We start from the raw sequence: 18,856 nt of genomic DNA, 5'->3' as shown, positions 1-18,856 counted from the left end.
GTGGCTAAAGTCCTTGCCTTGCATGTGCCAAGATCCTATATGGGCGCTGGTTCTAATCCTGGTGGCCCTTCTTCCTATTTAGCTCCTTGCTTGTGGCGTAAGAGAGCAGTAGAGGATGGTCCAAAGCCTTGGGACCCTGCACCTGCATGGGAGACCCAGAAGAGGCTCCAGGCTCCAGGCTCCAGGCTTTGGATCGGCCCAGCTTCAGCCCTTTGTCCACTTGGGGAGTGAATCAGCAGACAGAAGATCTTCTTCTCTGTCTCTCCTTCTCTCTGTAAATCTGACTTTCCAATAAAAAAAAATAAGTCTTAAAAAAAAAAAAAAGAAGTGGCCAGGTTTACTGAGCTGGAGATGGGAACAGTGTGTGACTCAGTCAGCCCCTGAGTGAACAGCACAGGAAATCAGGAAAGGCTGGAGCCTGGGCTCCTGCCCACTTCTTTACCTGTGACCCGTGTCCTTATCACTGGTTATTTCACATCAGATGACCCCGTGGTGGCTCTGCAAGTTTGGTTTGCAAAGTCATGAGACCTGTCCTTCCACTGACATTCGCTACCATCCTCAGACGACAAGACCCACAGGTGGCAGCCTGCAGCCTTATCTGGGCTACTGATGAACACTGTCTCAGCGCTGAATTCATGTGTTTCTCTTCAAAGAAGCGAACACCAGGTAACAGTGCTGATCATCTAGTCACAGTACTGAATACCAAGTAACAGTACTGAACACACAGTCACAACACTGAATTTCTAGTCACAGCACTGAACCTTAATCTCAATATGGAAGGCACCAGGGTTATTCTATTTAGAACACCAAATGCATCAGCATTATTTTCTCTCATGATTGAAACTCAGATTTCAACACTAACTGAGGTACAAAGGCAGTTGAAGTATTTCAAACTTGCGAAATACTGTTGAGCAAACACATTTTGATCTCTGAAAATCCCTATTGCAGATTGGCAGTCATGCTCACAGCCCCCACGGCAGGCAGTACCTCGCTTCTGGATGAAGACTCGGAGCAAGGGGCTGGCACTTGAGACGGCCTTGCAGAAATTATCATCATTGTTGATGGGCAGCAGGTCCCCGTGGACATCTGCATAACCGATGGTCACCTCTGTGTTGGAGATGTGGTGGGTGTGCACGACCAGCTGGTAGAAGTCTTCAAACTTCCCAGGCTTGTGACGGTCCAAAGAGAACCTCCGGAATTCAGCCCCAAACTGTAAAGTGAGAAGCAGATAATTAAACAGAGACAGGTGGCCCTGGCAGTCCACTGGCTGTGTGGCTCCAGCACAGGGTCCAGCAGTGACCCAGGGCTGAGCAGGTTGTGTGAAGAAACCCCACACAAAAACCAGCAAGACCTTTGTGGTCTCTGAGTGGTATCTCCCACAGCCCCAGCTCAGACCTCTGAAAACTCAGCTGTGGGGAAGTCACAGTCAGTAAAACCTCCTGGCTTTGTCCCTCAAGGATTTTCCTTTCAAGTGAGCGAGGCAATGTCTCCATTTTCAGGTCTAATGACTACAGCTCAAAGACCCAGCAGCCTGGCCTCATCCATCCAAGGGAACCAGGTTGGGGACTGACCACTGGGTGAGACAGAGCTGCCCCCTCTGGAACTGTTGTTGGGGGTGCTGGGCAATCCCTGGTGAAGCCATGCTTGTTGTGCACACACAACGACAGTGTTTCTTCTTAGCTACTGACCCAAGGAGCACCAAATGGGGATGACAAAGGGTGATGGAGTCTCTTTCACACTCAGGTTTATAAGATTTTCAGAGGTAGGGCCCGGCGGCGTGGCCTAGCGGCTAAAGTCCTCGCCTTGAACGCCCCGGGATCCCATATGGGTGCCGGTTCTAATCCCAGCAGCTCCACTTCCCATCCAGCTCCCTGCTTGTGGCCTGGGAAAGCAGTTGAGGACGGCCCAATGCATGGGGACACTGCACCTGTGTGGGAGACCCGGAGGAGGTTCCAGGCTCCCGGCATCGGATCGGCGCGCACCGGCCATTGCGGCTCACTTGGGGAGTGAATCATCGGACGGAGGATCTTCCTCTCTGTCTCTCCTCTCTGTGTATATCTGGCTGTAATAAAATGAATAAATCTTAAAAAAAAAAAAAAAAGATTTTCAGAGGTAAATTCTGCAGTGAAAGCTGTGACTTTCCTCAGATGCTGTTACACAGAGACGGGAAAGGCCATGCCACACCCACCTCTAAAGTCTTCAAGAGCACTCAGTATGTCAGGAATCTAACAGTGGCAGAGAGTGCTGGTGAATTCCTGACTTTCACACTCAGTTCTTGGACACCTGGTCCTCCAAGGAGCCCTGGGTCAGCCCTGCCCTGACTACAGGGAGTAGACACCTCAGTTCTGCAGCTTCCATCTTAACTGCTCTGGACAACTACTCTGAGGACCCTGGCTAACACCTCAGTATTTTAGATACTGACCAACTTGAGCCATCAGAGAAATGCCATTGAATGTGGAGATGCCACATCACACTTGGGGGCATCAACAACAGCACCTGAGTTCTCACACTTTGGTGTGACACACAGCTGGGCAGCTAACATGTCACCCAAGGCCCACACCCCAGAGAAATAAAACAAAGATTGCACCACTCACATGAGCCAGAGAGTGAAAATAACCCAAGGTCCACCAACCAGCGAGGAGCAAACACCACACACAAAACCAAGCAGCGGTCACACAGAGGGATCCAGGCACAACTACACCCCAAGTGAAGGACATGAGACACCAGGACACTCCCAGAACACACAGGCTGGGGTAGCTGATGGGCACCACTTCTGTTTACTGCAGTGGCCAGCAGAGATAGCCCACATGGTCTCACACTTTGCAGATATAAACTGATCTCATGGTCAAAGGGAAAATTGGTCCCTGAAGCTGACAGGATACCATATTCAGAAACTCAGATGGTGTCAGCAGAGGCTCTGTTTATGTTCCTGGCAAACAGGAAACCCCAAGGGGTCTGAACTCAGGAAAGGCCACACCCCATCGCTGCTAGCCATCAGGGGTGGTACTGGATGTAAGAATGAGCTCGCCCCAGCTGGTACAGCGAGCTCTGCCAGTCCTGGTGGGCCCGATAGTGTGGACAGGGAAGGAGGGCAGAGGGCAGGCACTCGCAACGGGAACTTGCCTGCTCACACCCATCTCCACCCTGACCCCTGCTGTCTTCTTGTCTGAGGCTGAGCTGTGTGGGAGCAGCACTGTGAGTTCACAGGATCCTGACAGTCCATGTCTCAAGGGTCGGTTGTCACCAAGACCACAGTTATAGCATTCAGATAAGACATGAACATCACTCTTTGGCCTCCTGGCTCAGATACAGTGCGGTAAGACATTAACATGTCAATGTTCTTTGAGATATCTAACTCACCCTAACTTTACAACAATCTCATCTGTGTGGAAACATTTGTGTCTCAGGGCAAGGAATGCTCAGGAGGACATAAGCAAAACTGCTTTCTGTGTAAAACACACATCCAGACTCCACAGCCTGCTGGAGACACTCAGAGCCCAATCCAGGAAGTTCTCAGTCAATCTCATCATGTGCAGCTCTCTCATCGTTGGCACTCACAGCCCACTTTGGGTACGCAGGCAGGCCAAGCCTAGTCAGCTGTCTCCATATCTTCATGTGAATGAGTGCTTCCAGTTAGAAGTGCCCTGTGAGCCCTAACAATGGCTCAAAGAGGGGAAGGACTTGCCCAAGGCCACACAGCATCTCATGCTGTCCTGGTCCAGGACCGTCAGTGAATGGTCTCAAAGTCCACAGGCTGGGACTGAGTTCCATTCACTCAGACATCTCAGAACAGGCCTTCTCTTGAGGGGGGATCCAAGATGCTGGACAGAGAACTGTCACACCAGGTATGCTGCTCTGGGATGAGAACCGAAAGGAATTTGAATTTGCAGCATTCCTAGGGACTCCGCGGGACCACAGGAGAGGATGATGGCTGCTACCTGCCACCTGGCAACCTTGAGGAAGGAAGACACCAGGTGTCCCTCTACTCACCAGGTAAGCCGAGAGGGAGTTCCAATCACCAACAGGAATCAATGGACCTCGGAAAGCACACTAAGATTACCCACAGACCTCACTCCTGGGATCTAGTCACCCACAGACCACACTTCTGGGATCTAGATCACCCACACACCATACTCCTGGGATCTAGTCACCCACAAACCATACTCCTGGGATCTAGTCACCCACAGACCACACTCCTGGACTAAGATCACCCACAGACCACACTTCTGGGATCTAGATCACCCACAGACCATACTCCTGGGATCTAGTCACCCACAGACCACACTCCTGGACTAAGATCACCCACAGACCACACTTCTGGGATCTAGATCACCCACAGACCACACTCCTGGGATCTAGTACCTAAATCACCCACAGACCACACTCCTGGACTAAGATCACCCATAGACCACACTTCTGGGATCTAGGTCACCCACAGACCATACTCCTGGGATCTAGTCACCCACAAACCACACTCCTGGGATCTAGTACCTAAATCACCCACAGACCACACTTCTGGCTGTGATCATCCACAGAACACACTCCTAGTACCTAGTCACCCACAGATCACACTCCCCACAAACATAAGCAGACTCAATCCAAAAATTCTTCTCCCAGGCATACTGTAATTAAATTGTGAAATGGCAAGGACAAGGAGAAAATCCTGAAGACACTGATAATGTCAGGAAAACCAATTAGATTAATATCAGATTTGTCAGAAGAAATCCTAACATGCCAGAAGAGAATTAGATGATAGCTTCATGGTCTTTTAAAAAAAGAAACACTTAACCACTTCCAACTAAGAATATTATATCCAGGAGAAGTAGTGTTTTCCAGTTATGCAAAAGCTGAGAGAATTATTGCAACCTGACCAGCCTCACAGAATTCCAAAGGGCATCTGCGTTAGAAGCAAGCATGACACGACCCCAAGTTCACCAACAGAGCAGGTAGAATTACTATCCAGTCAACAATATGATAGGTCTTAGTTCTTCCTTGTCAGTACTGGCCCTGAATGAGAATGGACTAAAAAGACTCAGGCTGGCTGACTGGATAAAGAACCCTAACCTCACTCTATGCTGCTTACAGGAAACTCACTTCATAAATCACAACTTATCTACAGTCTAAAAGTGAAAGGCTGGAAGAATACACACCAGACAAATGGAAAGCAAAAGTGAGCACATGTAGCTATCCTGGTATCAGATAAACAGACTTTAAGTTAAAAACTAAAAAAGATGAAGGACATGGCATTTTGACAAAAGGTTAAATTCAGGAAGAAGATAGAGCAATCAAAAATATGCATACATACAAGACCACTGGGCATGCACAGCAAATACTGTTAGAGCCAAAAGGAGAGATGAACTCCAATACAGTCACGGTGGTGACACCAACACCCCACTCTCATTCAGGCATAGGTCAGACAGAAAATCAAGACAGACTACAGTTGACACACCACTGAACAAACAGAACTGACAGACATTCACCTGCAGAACATCCCATCCTCTCATCAGCACGGGCAGCATTTCCAGCACGGACCACATATAAGCCACAAATCAAGTCTCAGCAAATGTAGGAAGACTGAGACTGCATCATGTATCTTTCAGCTAATTAAGGAATAAAACCAGAAATCAACAAGAGCAACACAACACTCATAAATATTTGGAAATTAAAATGTTAGTGAATGATTAATGGACCACTGAAGAAGTAAAAAAAAAAAAGCAAACAAAAATCTTTCTTAAATGAAAACAATATATTAAAACCTGTGGGATATAACACAAAGCAGTATTGAAGGAAGTTTACACATCAAGCACTTACATGAAAAACAGATCTAATGCTGCATCTTGAAGAGAAGACAATCCAAATCCAAAGTTGTAAGAGGTGAGAAACAGTAGGGGTCAGTGCAAAAATGAACAAAACTGCAACTAAAAATACAAAGAGGGCAAAATAAAAAGTTGTGTTTTTTTAAATATTGTTTTTTAAAAAATCCTCTGGCCAGAATAACAAAGATAAGATGAAGGAAAGCTCAAGAATATGAAATTAAAGATGAAAAACAAGAAATTATAACCAGTCATTACTAAGGATAAGAAACTTGCATGAAGAACCATCTGCTTATCAACCAGAAAGCTTCAAAGGAATCGATAAATCCTGCGTTCATTTTGTACACCAACACCAGATCAACAGGATGAGGATAACCTGCACAGACCCACAGCAAGTAGGGAGCTGGAGATGGTACCCAGTCTCCCACCACCTGAGGGATCCCACAGACACAGCAAGGGGAAGCAGCTCCCACACTCCTCAGACCACTCCAAAACACAAAGCAGGATGGAACTCTACAAACTCAACGGAACCAGCATCAACATCCCTCTGACACCAAAACAGGACAAGAAAACCGCAGAGCTAGATCCCTAGTGAGCATCGACGCAGATTCCCAACCAGGTACTAAGAAACTGAATCCAAGATACATCAAAGAGATACTACAGCTTGGTCAAGTGGGATCTAGCCCAGAAACGCCAGAGCAGTCCAACATTCACAAACCAATAAACATTAAAATCGCATCAAAAGAAGGAGCAAAGCCCATATGGTCATCTCAATAGATGCAGAGAAGGCATCTGATAAAGCTCAATGCACCTTCATGATGAAAGTCTCCATGTGCCAGGTTAAGATTTATTTATTTATTTATTTATTTATTTATTTATTTATTTATTTATTTATTTATTTATTTATGTTAGAGGCACAGTGACACAGAGAGGGAAGACCGTGTGGGGTTGGGGGAGAGATAGACAGGCGGGAGAGAAAGGGAGAGTTGGGGGAGGGAGGGAAGGGAAAAAGAGGGGACAGAGACACAGAGAGGGGTAGGGGGAGAGATGGAGAGAGGAAGGAAAGACATAAAGAGGAAGAGGGAGAAAATAGAGACAGAGGGAGAGATAGAGAGAGGGAGAAGGAGGCTAAGAAAAAAGGGATAGAGATAGAGGGGGGAGAAAGGAGGAAAGATGGAAGCAGGAAGTAGGAGAGAGAGGGAGAGGGTGGTGGAGGGAGGGAGGGAGGGAGGGAGGGAGGGAGGGAGAGAGAGAGAGAGAGAGAGAGAGAGAGATAGAGAGAGAGAGGAGAAAGACAGAGGCTGAGGGCCCTTATCAGAGCGGGGCACTTGGCAGCATGCTGTGGAGGGCCTCTGGATGACATGTCAGGACACAGCTAGAACCAGCCACAGACCTGTGAGTCAAGACAGGGTGGAGCCTGCCCCCTCCAGAGCCTGTCCACCCACCACAATCCAGGGTGATGATGGGGCAGTTGCTGGCACCTGTAGAACTGCCCAGGCAAGCAGGAAACTGCCTGGTAACTGCTTGGCCAGAACCACCTGCACCTGTGGGCCCCTGAGCATACGTGCCCCACACGTTGGCCTTTGCTTGGCTCATGTGTGCACTCTGCTCCATGGACCAGTGCCATCCAGGAAGGGCTGGGGCTAGGCTGGAGGACACCAAGACCTGTGCAGACAATTTCCCCAAAGCACAGCTGTGCCCATGCCCACTCTCACCTTCCAAGCCAGATTCAGAACCCACATGTGACCCACACCTGGTCAATGAAGGGGCTGAGGTTAAATGTAGTGGAGATTCAGAGCAAAAAGCTCAAAGGTGACAGTGAGAACCCCAAAGTAGGCTAAGGGTTCCTGTGAGAGGGGACCCAGCAACAGGTCCATGTCCCAGGGACAGAATGAAGCCAACGGAGTCTGAGAGCATGGACCCTGTGTTGAGGGGGAGACAGAGGAGGGCAGGGAGGAGAGGGGCAACTCTGGGTGACGTAAAGAGGAGAAGCTCTTCTCATGAGAACTCGCAGTGCAGACAGAAGGGTGGACACATACACGGAGCAAAGCTGTGAATAGCTAGGCCCCAAGAAGAGGCTCTGGGCTCCAACTGCGACATCAGCTGCCCAGCTCTGGACAACATGCAGACTCCTCCCCGTGGAACTGCTCCACTGTGCAAGACTAGGCTGCCAGGAGCTAACATGGGTAACACAGGTGACATAACTGCAGGTCCTGGTTGCACACAAAGCTGTCAGGAGTTGATATGGGTGACACAGATGCAGGTCCTGGGTGCACATGGAGTAACTGGTGAAAGACCCCAGAGGTTCACAGCATCTCAGGATTGCTGCCCTGGTCATTGAGCTCCTCAGAGACCCAGGGTGGCGCACAAGTGACAAGGGGATGGCAGCTCTTCTGCTGCATGGACTGGGGATGCATGGGCTGTGGCTCAGAGTGTACATCCCAATTCCTGAGCAGGAGCTGTTGCTCTGAGATCCATCCCCTTCCCTTGTCGCAAGCAGCTGTTGTCTCTGTTTATGGTTCCATGAGAAAAGCTGTGCTGTGTGTGGGATCACACCCACAGCAACCGAACCAGTGTCCACTAAGTGGCCTGTGTGTGCTGGATGAAGGTTAAAACTTCTCTATGCACTCTTGCCCCAACCCCAACTCCTCTGACAGATTGAATATACACACACAGCATCCCCTGACAGATCTCACACAGACAGACAGATACACACACACACACACAGCATCCCCTGACAGATCTCACACAGACAGACACACACACACAGCCTCCCGACAGATCTCACACAGACACACACACAGTCTCACACAGACACACACAGAGCCTCTCCTGACAGATCTCTCTCTCATACACACAGCATCTCCTGACTACACACACACAAACACACTGCTTCCCTAGACAGACCACACATATATGGTTATGCATGGTCCATACCAGTGCTCAGAGCAGGACCCCGGCCCCAAGCTGGGTGTCACAGGATGCATGTGAGTATGTAGGAAGTAGTCCAGCCCTGAACCAGGGCCCAGAACACGAACACAGGCCATAACCCCAGACCAGAGAGGTCACAGAGTACAGGATGATGTGTCATGGAGTCTGTGACTTCAGACCTGGCTTTGCCATAACAAGATCACAGCCTCCCTCAGCCTCAGAGTCAGCATTTCCACAGCAAGGATGCCACCAGGTGTCAGAGCACTGGCCATGGCCAGACCCACAGGTGGCACCCAAGAACCAGGCCCACATCCAGCACCCCAAGAAACAGCCCACAAATAGCACCCCAAGATCTGGGCCGATAGCTGGTACCCCAAAGACAAAAAAAAAAAAAAAACAAAACAAATCATCATGGCTACTTCGTCTCTTCCCCAGGTGCCAAGTCTGCTGACAGCTCCTTCCTCCAGAGCAGGACAGGATGGGTCCCCAGAGGATACACCCCAAGGACAACCTCAGGAGAGGCCCACAATGACACGACTCACCCATCAAGCGGCAGGTGCCAGCCTGGACCCAGCTGTGACATGGTCACTGACACTTGGCATAGCTGCCTAGGCCACAGTAGTTGAAGAATGATTTGAGTTCACACTGGGCACCATTCAGGAGGACTTTCTCATGGCACTGCTTGGTGTCCTTCCAGGTACTCAAGTGACACAGGACCTGACACCAGGGGACGTCGTGATGGGGACTTGGCTGGCCCACACAGGCTCCCAGTGACAGGAGACTTAACACAGCATCATCGTGCTTCCTGTCATCCCTGCACTAGGATGGGAACAGATGGGCCTGAGGTCACCTTGGGCCATGGGGGGCAGGTCCTACAGCACTCACCTCCTGATGGATCACAGTACGGGCACAAAGACTATACTCAGACTACCCCCAGGAAGGGACAGAGGGCAGGACTCGGTGTGGGGGCAACATTTCAGGCCCCTGAAGTGGTGGGAAATGGCAAACCATAAACTGACTATCTGCTCTTAATGCTTCTCTCCCACAGTCCCGAGCCACGGGCCATGAGGGTTCTTGCTCAGTGGCTGTGTTCCCAATAAGAGGCTACCTGAGGGGATTTCTGGCACCTGCATGAGCACCACCCAGCCCACTGTAGAAACAAACACAGATGGCCTGTGAATATGGAATGGGTAGCTGTGACAAGAAGGAAGGGAACGGGCTTCAATGATGGGACAGGTGAGTATGCAGGAATCCCGACTGCCCAGCCAGAAACCACTTGGCCCTGGTACTCTGCAAAAGCCTGTCTGGGGAGGGTGTTGTGCATATCAGATTAAGCCACTGCATCAGAGCTCCAGTACAAGTTCGGCTATTTGGCTTCCAGACATCCCTCTGCAAAAGGGCCTGGGAAGCAGCAGACAACAGTTCAAGAACTTGAGTCCCTGCCAGCTATGTGGAAGATGTGGACAGAGTTCCAGGCTCCTGGAACTCTGTATCTTGGTCCAGCCCTGACTGCTGTGGTCCTTCAGGAAGTTAAATAGTAGACAGGAGTAGGTATCTCTCTCCTTCTCTGCCTTTCAAACAAATAATTTTTTTCAGACATTGAAATTTTATTTGTGAACAAGTGAACATGAAAAGAAGAAGGAAGGGGAAAGCACCTCCTGGGAGGGATCAGGAAAATTGAGGATGTCCAGAAAGGAGAGAGACCGCAAATATTTTGAGGCAAAGACGTCAAAAACCTTTTTCTCTCTCAAGTAAAATGATACACATGCACCACAAACACAGCACATACCTTCTGTTAAAGAACAGAAAGTGGAGTACCACCCTCTAAGACTTTCCTGCCATGAGCACAGGAGGCATTGGCTGGACAGACACACTGATAGACACATGGAGGGATAGAAGGATGGATGGAAGGAAACATGGAGGGATGGATGGATGGAAGGATGCATGTATGTATGGAAGGATGGGTGGATGGGTGGATGGGTAGATGGATGGATAGATGGATGGATAGAAAGATACATGAAGGGATGAGGGATAAAATGAGGAAGGACAGATGGATAGAAGAATGAATATGGATGGGTGGATGGACAATGGATGGATGCATTGGGAGTGATATATGATGGCTGGACAATGGATGAGACAGACATGAGGCAGTGACTTGGGAGCAGAGCAGATGAGACCGGGGCATGGTGAGAGAAAAGACAACTGAGGTTGCAGCTATGTACCCTGGTACAGCACCATAACTCACTGGACAGATTTCAGAGCACCTGAGGGAAGCAGGCCACCCCGGAAGAGGAAGTGTAGGTCTAACATGCCTTACTAGGCAGGACACAGTGCTGGGGATGAGCACAAAGGAAATCGGGAGAATCAACTGCAGAAAAATCAACACGAGAGACAGACTCTGCCCACATCCACAGTATTCTCCAAACACTGGCAATGGTCAGAGGCAGGAGCCAGGAACTCAATCCAGGTTTCCCACAGTGGTGGAGCTAAGCACCGGAGGTATCGCCAATGCTGCCTAGAGGGTGCATCTGCAGGAAACCAAAGTCAGGAGCCAAATCCAGGAGTGAACCTGGGTATTCCAAAGCCCATCCCTGAAACATTGTCCTAATTTACAAAGATTTTTGGTTTGTTAGCTCATCAAGTCCCTCCACCCTCCTCCTCGGACACCAATACATGTTATTTTCTCAGGCAGGGACAAGGCCACTGGACCTCAGACACTGCAGGAATTATGCTGCTGGTCCATCAAGTGAAAGGGTATGCCAAAACATTCATAAAAATTTAAATAAATTTATCCTGCTGCAAGAACCATGGAAGAGATCTTTTGTTCTCTGACTCTCAAATTTAAATTTAAAAGCTCATGGAAAATATACAATAAAAAATCATGCATGGATTTTAATTTATGTAAATTAAAATCTATCTTTTATTTACATTTTATATAAGCTTTTCTGGGAATTAAAAAAAAAAAAGATTTATTTATTTGCGGTCCAGTGCAGTAGCCTAGTGGCTAAAATCCCTGCCCTTGCATGTGCCGGGATCCCATATGGGAGCTGGTTTCTAATCCTGGAAGTCCCACTTTCCATCCAGCTCCCTGCTTGTGACCTGGGAAAGCAGTAAAGGACGGCCCAAGGCCGTGGGACCCTGCACCTGTGTGGGAGACCTGGAAGTGGCTCCAGGCTCCTGGCTTCGGATTGGCGCAGCTCCAGTTGTCAGAGCTGCCTGGGGAGTAAATTGGCAGATGGAAGATCTTCCTCTCTGTCTCTCCTCTTCTCTGTATATCTGACTTTCTAATAAAACAAACAAATAAACAAACACAATTTATTTATTTGAGAGGCAAAGTTATAAAGACAGTTCTCCCATCCTCTGGTTTATTCCCTGAAAGTCCACAACTGCTAGGCTCAGGCCCAGCTGAAGCCAGGAGCTTCATTTCCCAAGGGCCTAAATACGTGGTCCACGATCTGCTGCTTTTCCCAAGCCACTGGCAGGAGCTGGATGGGAAGTTGAGCGCCTGGGGCTGGATACCACATAAGAGATACCAGTGTCACAGGTCTTCATAAACTTTTTTTCTTAATTTATTTATTTTATTAAGTTAAAAGGGCAGAGAGGGGCCTGGGACAAGATAAACAGACAGTGCCCACACACTTGTTTGGTCCCCAAATATCTGCAATGGCTAGCGCTAGGCCCAACTGAAGCTGGAAACCAGTAACTCAATTCAGGTCTCCCACATAGGTGGTGGGGACCCAACTACTTCAGCCATCACTGCTGCTTCCCAAAGTACACCTAGTATAAAGCTAGAATTGGGAATAGAGCAGGACTCAAATCCAGGCACTCCAACATAGGGTACAAATGTTCCAAGAGGCCTAACCACTACTCCAAGTACCCACCCTTTCACTGATTTCAAAGTCCTCATATGTTGGTTGTTATGTAAATGACTCATGGCTTGGCTGTTACAGAAATGAAGTCTCATTGGTTGACTGCTATGTAAATGACATCTCATCGGCTGGTTGTTAGGTAAGCGACATTTCATTAGTTGGTTGTTGGATAAATAAGAAATGCTTCAGTATGCACCCCATGCACAGGGGGCAGTGTCCAGCTCTGTTCACCCTCTCTACCCCAGCCTGCCAGGAGCAACCATACAGCAGGACTTGACCCTGTGTTGGGTGAAGACCCTGGGGGCACGTGGGGACCCAGGTGAGACGTGGTCAGATCCAGGTGGGGGCTGATGTGTACATCTGCAAGCACAGCACTGCCACAGCTCCCATCTTGGGGTCATGCCAGGAGCCCATGGCTGTCCTGAGAAGACCCATCATGGGAGAGGTGGATGTTCCACCCACTGCACTCATTCTGGATGTAACCCACGGACATTTGCGCTTCTGATACCAAAAGTGGTCCCATTTCCAATCTCAACGCCGGGTCCAGTATTTGAGATGCCACAGCCCTCAGGAAAGAGTTAATCTTCTGGCTATCTTAGGTGTGGGAAGTGGGGGAGTGGGGGAGAGCTATGGGGTAGAGGAGTCTGCCAATCATAAAGCCACAAGGGGAGGGCAGCCTTCCAGGAGGCACCCAGCAGCATCAGGCATATTGACACTCCCACCAGGGTGTCCCTGATAAGGCTTCCCCAGCTGCGAGTCAAAGAACCTGTTTAGACACAGACATGCACAAAGTAAAACAAGACCAGAACCCTAAAAGGGTGTAGCTGGCACATTCAAGTGAGTCAGCCATGTCCAGGCAGTTCTCAACTGGCCCATGGGAGGCAAGTCCCCTGACATCCAATGGGGACGCCCGGCCCACACTCCAGCCTGGCAGCTGCCTCATTCATACCAGGCAGAAGGGTGTGTCCTCTCAGGGCCAGGAAAGCCAACAACCAGCTTCACCAGTGATACGATCACAGGGTCCTGAGGAGATGTGCTGACTTAGAAAGTTGCAGAGTGGTCTCCCCTAAGCCTCCAGCCATCCACAGCAGGACCCAAGCAGCCAACACATCCTCAGGCAGGCCACCTCCATGCTCCTTACATACTGGCCCTTCTGGAGGGCCATGCTACTCCAGGGACATGAGGGTGTCCTCGGCACCCTTGGAGGACATGCAGCTCCCACAACTCAGTAGAAAGAGTACCAACAGGAGGAAGGGTGCAGGACAACAGTGGTCAGTCAGAAGCAGATGAGCCAACAGAATTCAGGTCATAAGAAACACACTTTACAGGGCCTGTGCGATGGCACAATTGGTCAGTCCTTTGCCTGCAAATGCCAGGACCTTTTCCAGCTGTTCCACTTCCCAACCAGTTCCCTGCCTGTAGCCTGGGAAGCAATGGAAGATGGTGCAAAGCCTTAGGATCCTGCACCCATGTGAGAGACCTGGAAGAGACTCCTGGCTCCTGCCTTTGGATCGGCTCAGCTCCAGCCATTGCAGCTACTTAGGGGGTAAACCAGCAGGTGAAAGGTCTTTTTCTCTGTCTCTCCTCTCTGTAAATCTCTTTCCAATAAAAATACATAAATCCTAAAAAAAAGGAAAACACATTATAACAGTGGGATACCAGTACTCTTGCTCCGCTAGGAAGAATTGTACAGTGGCCAATGCTCAGAGAGGGAGAAAGAGACGGGCAGGAAATGGTGTCCGTCATCTGGGAGAAAACTCAGTAGCCTGAAAACCATGTGTGCTGCTCCTCTGCTACAATCTGTCCTAAACAAACAGCAAGTTCCATATCAGTTTACAGAACCCACAACCCACACACTTAATGTATGTATGTTCCTTTCTTGATCCTTAGATCAAGCCTATAATACATATACCACAAAGTTGCTTACAGTGAAAAATAACGAGAAGGGAGCTGGTGACATAATAACGGCTGGACAGACATGTCTCATTATATAGCCATTTCACAAAAATGGCTTTTCTAAACACATCATGGATGGAACACACCACTGAGTTGGAAGGAGGGATCAGACTGCAACGAGTGTGCCCATGGGACACCAATTCTACGAAACGTCACCTGGACACAGGGTCACATGGCCACAGATAACACTCAGCGAAACCCCTGCATGACAGGAACAGCCAGGGCTCTGGCTTCTCCATGTGTGGCTGCGGTCCACGAGTTTCTCACAGTGACTGTGTGCCTTAACGTTGGGAGAGTCTCACTTAAATAAGGAAGCACAGGGGATAAAAGCCTTCAGGGGCACTGTTGTCCTCACGTGGCCAGCAAGCTTTGGGTAGTGCTCCCACATTCCCCCTGCATAGGGAGCCTCGCCTGGCGTGGTCAGTGGGATGGAAACAGTATAACCCAGAGTAAATTCTTGGCACCTCTGATGCAGGGTCTGCAGGTCAAGGGCTCAGGCCACAGAAAAGCGGGTCATCAACACCCAGGTCAGGAAGAACCCAAGATGAGGACACACCTGCCCAGTGTTACCTGCCAGAGGACAACAGGCTCCTGGGTGTCCTTGGACAGGGCAACAGGCAACACTGGGTACTGAGAGTCATTCCCGAGCACACATGGCCCAGTTTACTCTGTCCTGTGCACACGTGGCCCAGCTTACTCCATCCCATCTTCTGAGATGAAAACTCATCTCCAATCAGTCTGTCCTAAGCATGTTTCCACCAAAGCACTGGCCTTCCTGTTCCCTAGCCCCCTCAGGTGCCCTGGGCATTCACTCCTTTCCCTCCTATGCATCCTTTAACTTGCTCTCCTGGCAGACCTGGAAGAAGGAGACACTGAGGTGCATGGTGAGAGACTGGAGCAATGAAAGTGCACACAGAACACAGGAGCTGCTGGAATCAGGCATGACCTTCTGTAGAGGGGAAGAGGTAAACTGTAGGGAGGGTCACCCAGGGGAGGTGCCACCGCTCCTGCACACACATCTGATCCTGTCCTACACAGAATAAGACACTGGTGACTGCATGGCTATGGCTGTGGCAGAGGCTTAAGGACAAAGACAGCCTAATTCTTAACACCCAAACCGCTGACACAGGCAGGCCACTTGGGAGGTGAGTGTAAGAGGAGTAAGGCTAAGCTTGAGCTGAGTGACTGAGCGTGAAAAGTTAAACTCCAGGTGACAGGAAGCAGGCTAAAGCCCAAACCGCACATCATCTCCCCTTCCCCCCAGCCCAGCTATGGCTGGGGTGACAATCGCTGACACTACAGTTGTGGACTCCATGGTAACAGGGAGTGTGCTGGGTCATGTGTGCACAGGAAGGAGTGTGCTGGGCCACGTGTGCACAGGAGGGAGAGCTGGGCCACGTGTGCACAGGAGGGAGAGCTGGGCCATGTGTGCACAGGAGGGAGAGCTGGGCCATGTGTGCACAGGACAGAGTGTGCTGGGCCATGTGTGCACAGGACAGAGTGTGCTGGGCCATGTGTGCACAGGACAGAGTGTGCCGGGCCATGTGTGCACAGGACAGAGTGTGCCGGGCCACGTGTGCACAGGAGGGAGAGCTGGGCCATGTGTGCACAGGAGGGAGAGCTGGGCCATGTGTGCACAGGACAGAGTGTGCTGAGTTACATGTGTGCACAGGACAGAGTGTGCTGGGCCATGTGTGCACAGGACAGAGTGCGCTGGGCCATGTGTGTACAGGACAGAGTGTGCTGGGCCATGTGTGCACAGGACAGAGTGTGCTGGGTCACGTGCGCACAAGAAGAAGTGAGCTAGGCCATGTGTGCACAGGACAGAGTGTGCTGGGCCATGTGCGCACAAGAAGAAGTGAGCTAGGCCATGTGTACATAGGAGAGTGAGGTGGGCCATGTGTGCACAGGAGGGAGTGTGCTTGGCCACAGGTGTGCAAGAAGAGAGCTGGGCCATGTGTATACAGCAGAGAGAGCTGAGCCATGTATGCACAGGAGGGAGAGCTGGGCCATGTGTACACAGGAGGGAGTATACTGAGCCATGTGTGCACAGGAGGGAGTGAGCTGGGTTACATGTGCACAGGAGCAGAGCTGGGCCACGTGTGTACAGTATGCACAAGAGAGTGAGCTGGGCCACGTGTGCACAGGAAGAAGTGCTTTCAGGACCATCTGTACAGTGGCACTGTAGGGCAGGGGCCACGGCCAACCCAGCAAGCCCAGGGTGGTGTGTCCTCTCCAAGGGCTCTCAGGGTCCCTGAAAACTCTGACCCTATCACTCAGTTCCAAGTCAGCGCCTGCTGCACCCAAACCTGAGCCCACACCAGGTCGGTTGAGCCAAGCTGGAGTGGGCAGGAGGCAGCAGTCCAAGGAGAGGCCAATTCCTCTGTCCACCACCCGAACTGCAGAGAGGCCTGGAGTGGCAAACTGGTTTTCCAGATTAGACTCCATGTTGCAAGGCCCTGATAGTTGGAGGGTACTTGTTGATAGGGGAGCACAGCATCTTAAACTAGAGTTTCAGAAAATACTGTGTGCCCCGAGATCTTGGAGATTCCGAGACTCCAGATACTTGGAAACACCACACCGATCCAGCCACGGGAGACATGCCCAGGACACCTTGCGTGCGGAGGTACAGGGCCTGGCCTGTATTCTCAGCTCCCTCCTCCCCTTATGACCACAAGCTTCCTAGAACGTGGTAGCATGGGGGGAGGACAATGGGCCGATGCCCCCCCAATCCCGCAGAGGTCAGCAAAGATTGAGGAGTCGTTTCAACGTGCAACGACCGCCCGCACTGAGGGGGAAGTGCCAGATCCCCCAGCCAATTACCCCATGTGCGGTGCAAGTTCAGACTCGCTGGCTGCCTGCAGGCAGGAGGCAGCAGGCGCAGCAAGAGACTGCGCCGTGGGCGCGCCCAGGACATTGGAGACGGGTGTGTGACGGGGGCGCGCCCAGGAGGCTGGGCCTAGGTGGGAGGCGCGACAGCGGGTGGGAGTTCCAGGGCCGGGGGCGCGCCTGAGGCTTGGTGGTCTGGGCAAGGGGCGAGCCTGAACTGGGGGAACCTGAGTCGGGGACACACTCAAGGGGCCTGAGACGCGTCCAGGTCCAGCGCCGGGCTGGGGATGGAGGTCGGTGCCAGGAGCCCAGGCGAGGGCCAGCGGCCACTCTCCACCCCGCGGGGACCAAGGCTTCTTGGAGCTAAGGAGGCAGCTCGGCCAGGACCCTTCCCCAGCCCAGTCCCCAGAGCCCCCCGACCCCCGCACGGTACCAAATGCGAGTAGCCCGAGGGCCCCAACTCGCCCCGGAAACACCGCCCCCCAACGTGCACCGCGCCCGGTCGCCGAACAAAGACTGGCCGCTGGGAGCGGGTCCCGAGCCTGCAGAATCACCACGGCCCTTGGTCCCGAGCCCAGGTTCCGACGTTGGCGCCTCCTGCCTTTCAGGGGCGCTGGCTGGGGGCGCTCGCGGGGCGCGCGGGGCTTACCTTGCTCTTGACTTCGACTGCGCCGCAGTCTGGGAAGCGCAGCGTCTGGGACCGGTGGAAACTCCGGTTCATGGTTCCGGCCCCAGGTCTTCTGGACTTGGCCCTCGCTCCTTGGAGGCTGCAGGAAGAGTCCCGCGGGCGGGACTGCCACCGGCCCGCGCGCCCTCTGCCACCGGGCGTCTCAGCTTGCAGCTGCCCTGAGCGGGGCTGGCCGCGCGCCTCGGGGACTCCAGGGCCGCGCGCTAGGGAACGCCGGCGCGCGCCGCCCGCCTCCCCGCGCCCCGCCCCGCCCCGAACCCGGGGCCCCGCCCCGCGTCCGGGAGACCCCGCCCCGTGCCCGCGCCGGCGAGGTCCCGGGAACGTCGCTATGCTTGCCTTGGCAGCGCGGCACGGGATGGTGTTGACTTTCCGTGGTCTCGCGCGCCTAGGGGCGCGAGTCCACTCGTGAGAAAGCTGGTCCCGTGGGGACTTCGAGGTCCGCGCAGTGCGGGAAGGGTATCCTGGGGGGCGGCTCGGAGGGAAAGGGCTCGCAGTATGACAATGGCGCGTGCCGCAAGCTGGTGGCAGCTTCACTGCAGAAGGGATCTGGAGGTGGAGTGGACGCAAGGGGTTAGTCTGGCCGCTCGGCCGATATTCCCGCTTGAGTCCGATAAAACTGTGACCCATATCTGCAACTTGCCTTTACAGTGAGAGTTGGTTTCTAATGCTGTACGTGCAAAATGTGATTTATAGCCATTTTATCGTCTACTTCAGACATTTCTGATTTTTCTAACACCATGTTTTGTGGCAGCATTTATTTCTTTAAAGAA

General features: G+C 51.6%; 1 protein-coding gene across 1 annotated transcript in view; it reads right to left on the bottom strand.

Annotated features, from left to right (window-relative positions):
- PARD6G (par-6 family cell polarity regulator gamma) overlaps positions 1–18,211 on the bottom strand; it is a 37,908-nt gene extending 19,697 nt beyond the window's left edge. Inside the window, exons 1-2 of the mRNA XM_004579410.2 lie at positions 18,048–18,211; positions 988–1,210 (exon numbers count right to left, since the gene is read on the bottom strand). Of these exons, the coding sequence (XP_004579467.2) occupies positions 988–1,210; positions 18,048–18,119 (295 nt within the window). The 5' untranslated portion in view covers positions 18,120–18,211. The remainder of the gene's footprint in view (positions 1–987; positions 1,211–18,047) is intronic.
- Between the last annotated feature and the right edge of the window lie 645 nt (positions 18,212–18,856).

Source organism: Ochotona princeps, unplaced genomic scaffold (assembly GCF_030435755.1).
Source record: "Ochotona princeps isolate mOchPri1 unplaced genomic scaffold, mOchPri1.hap1 HAP1_SCAFFOLD_129, whole genome shotgun sequence".
Classification (NCBI taxonomy): domain Eukaryota; kingdom Metazoa; phylum Chordata; class Mammalia; order Lagomorpha; family Ochotonidae; genus Ochotona; species Ochotona princeps.
This window is presented reverse-complemented; position numbering and strand designations above follow the sequence as displayed.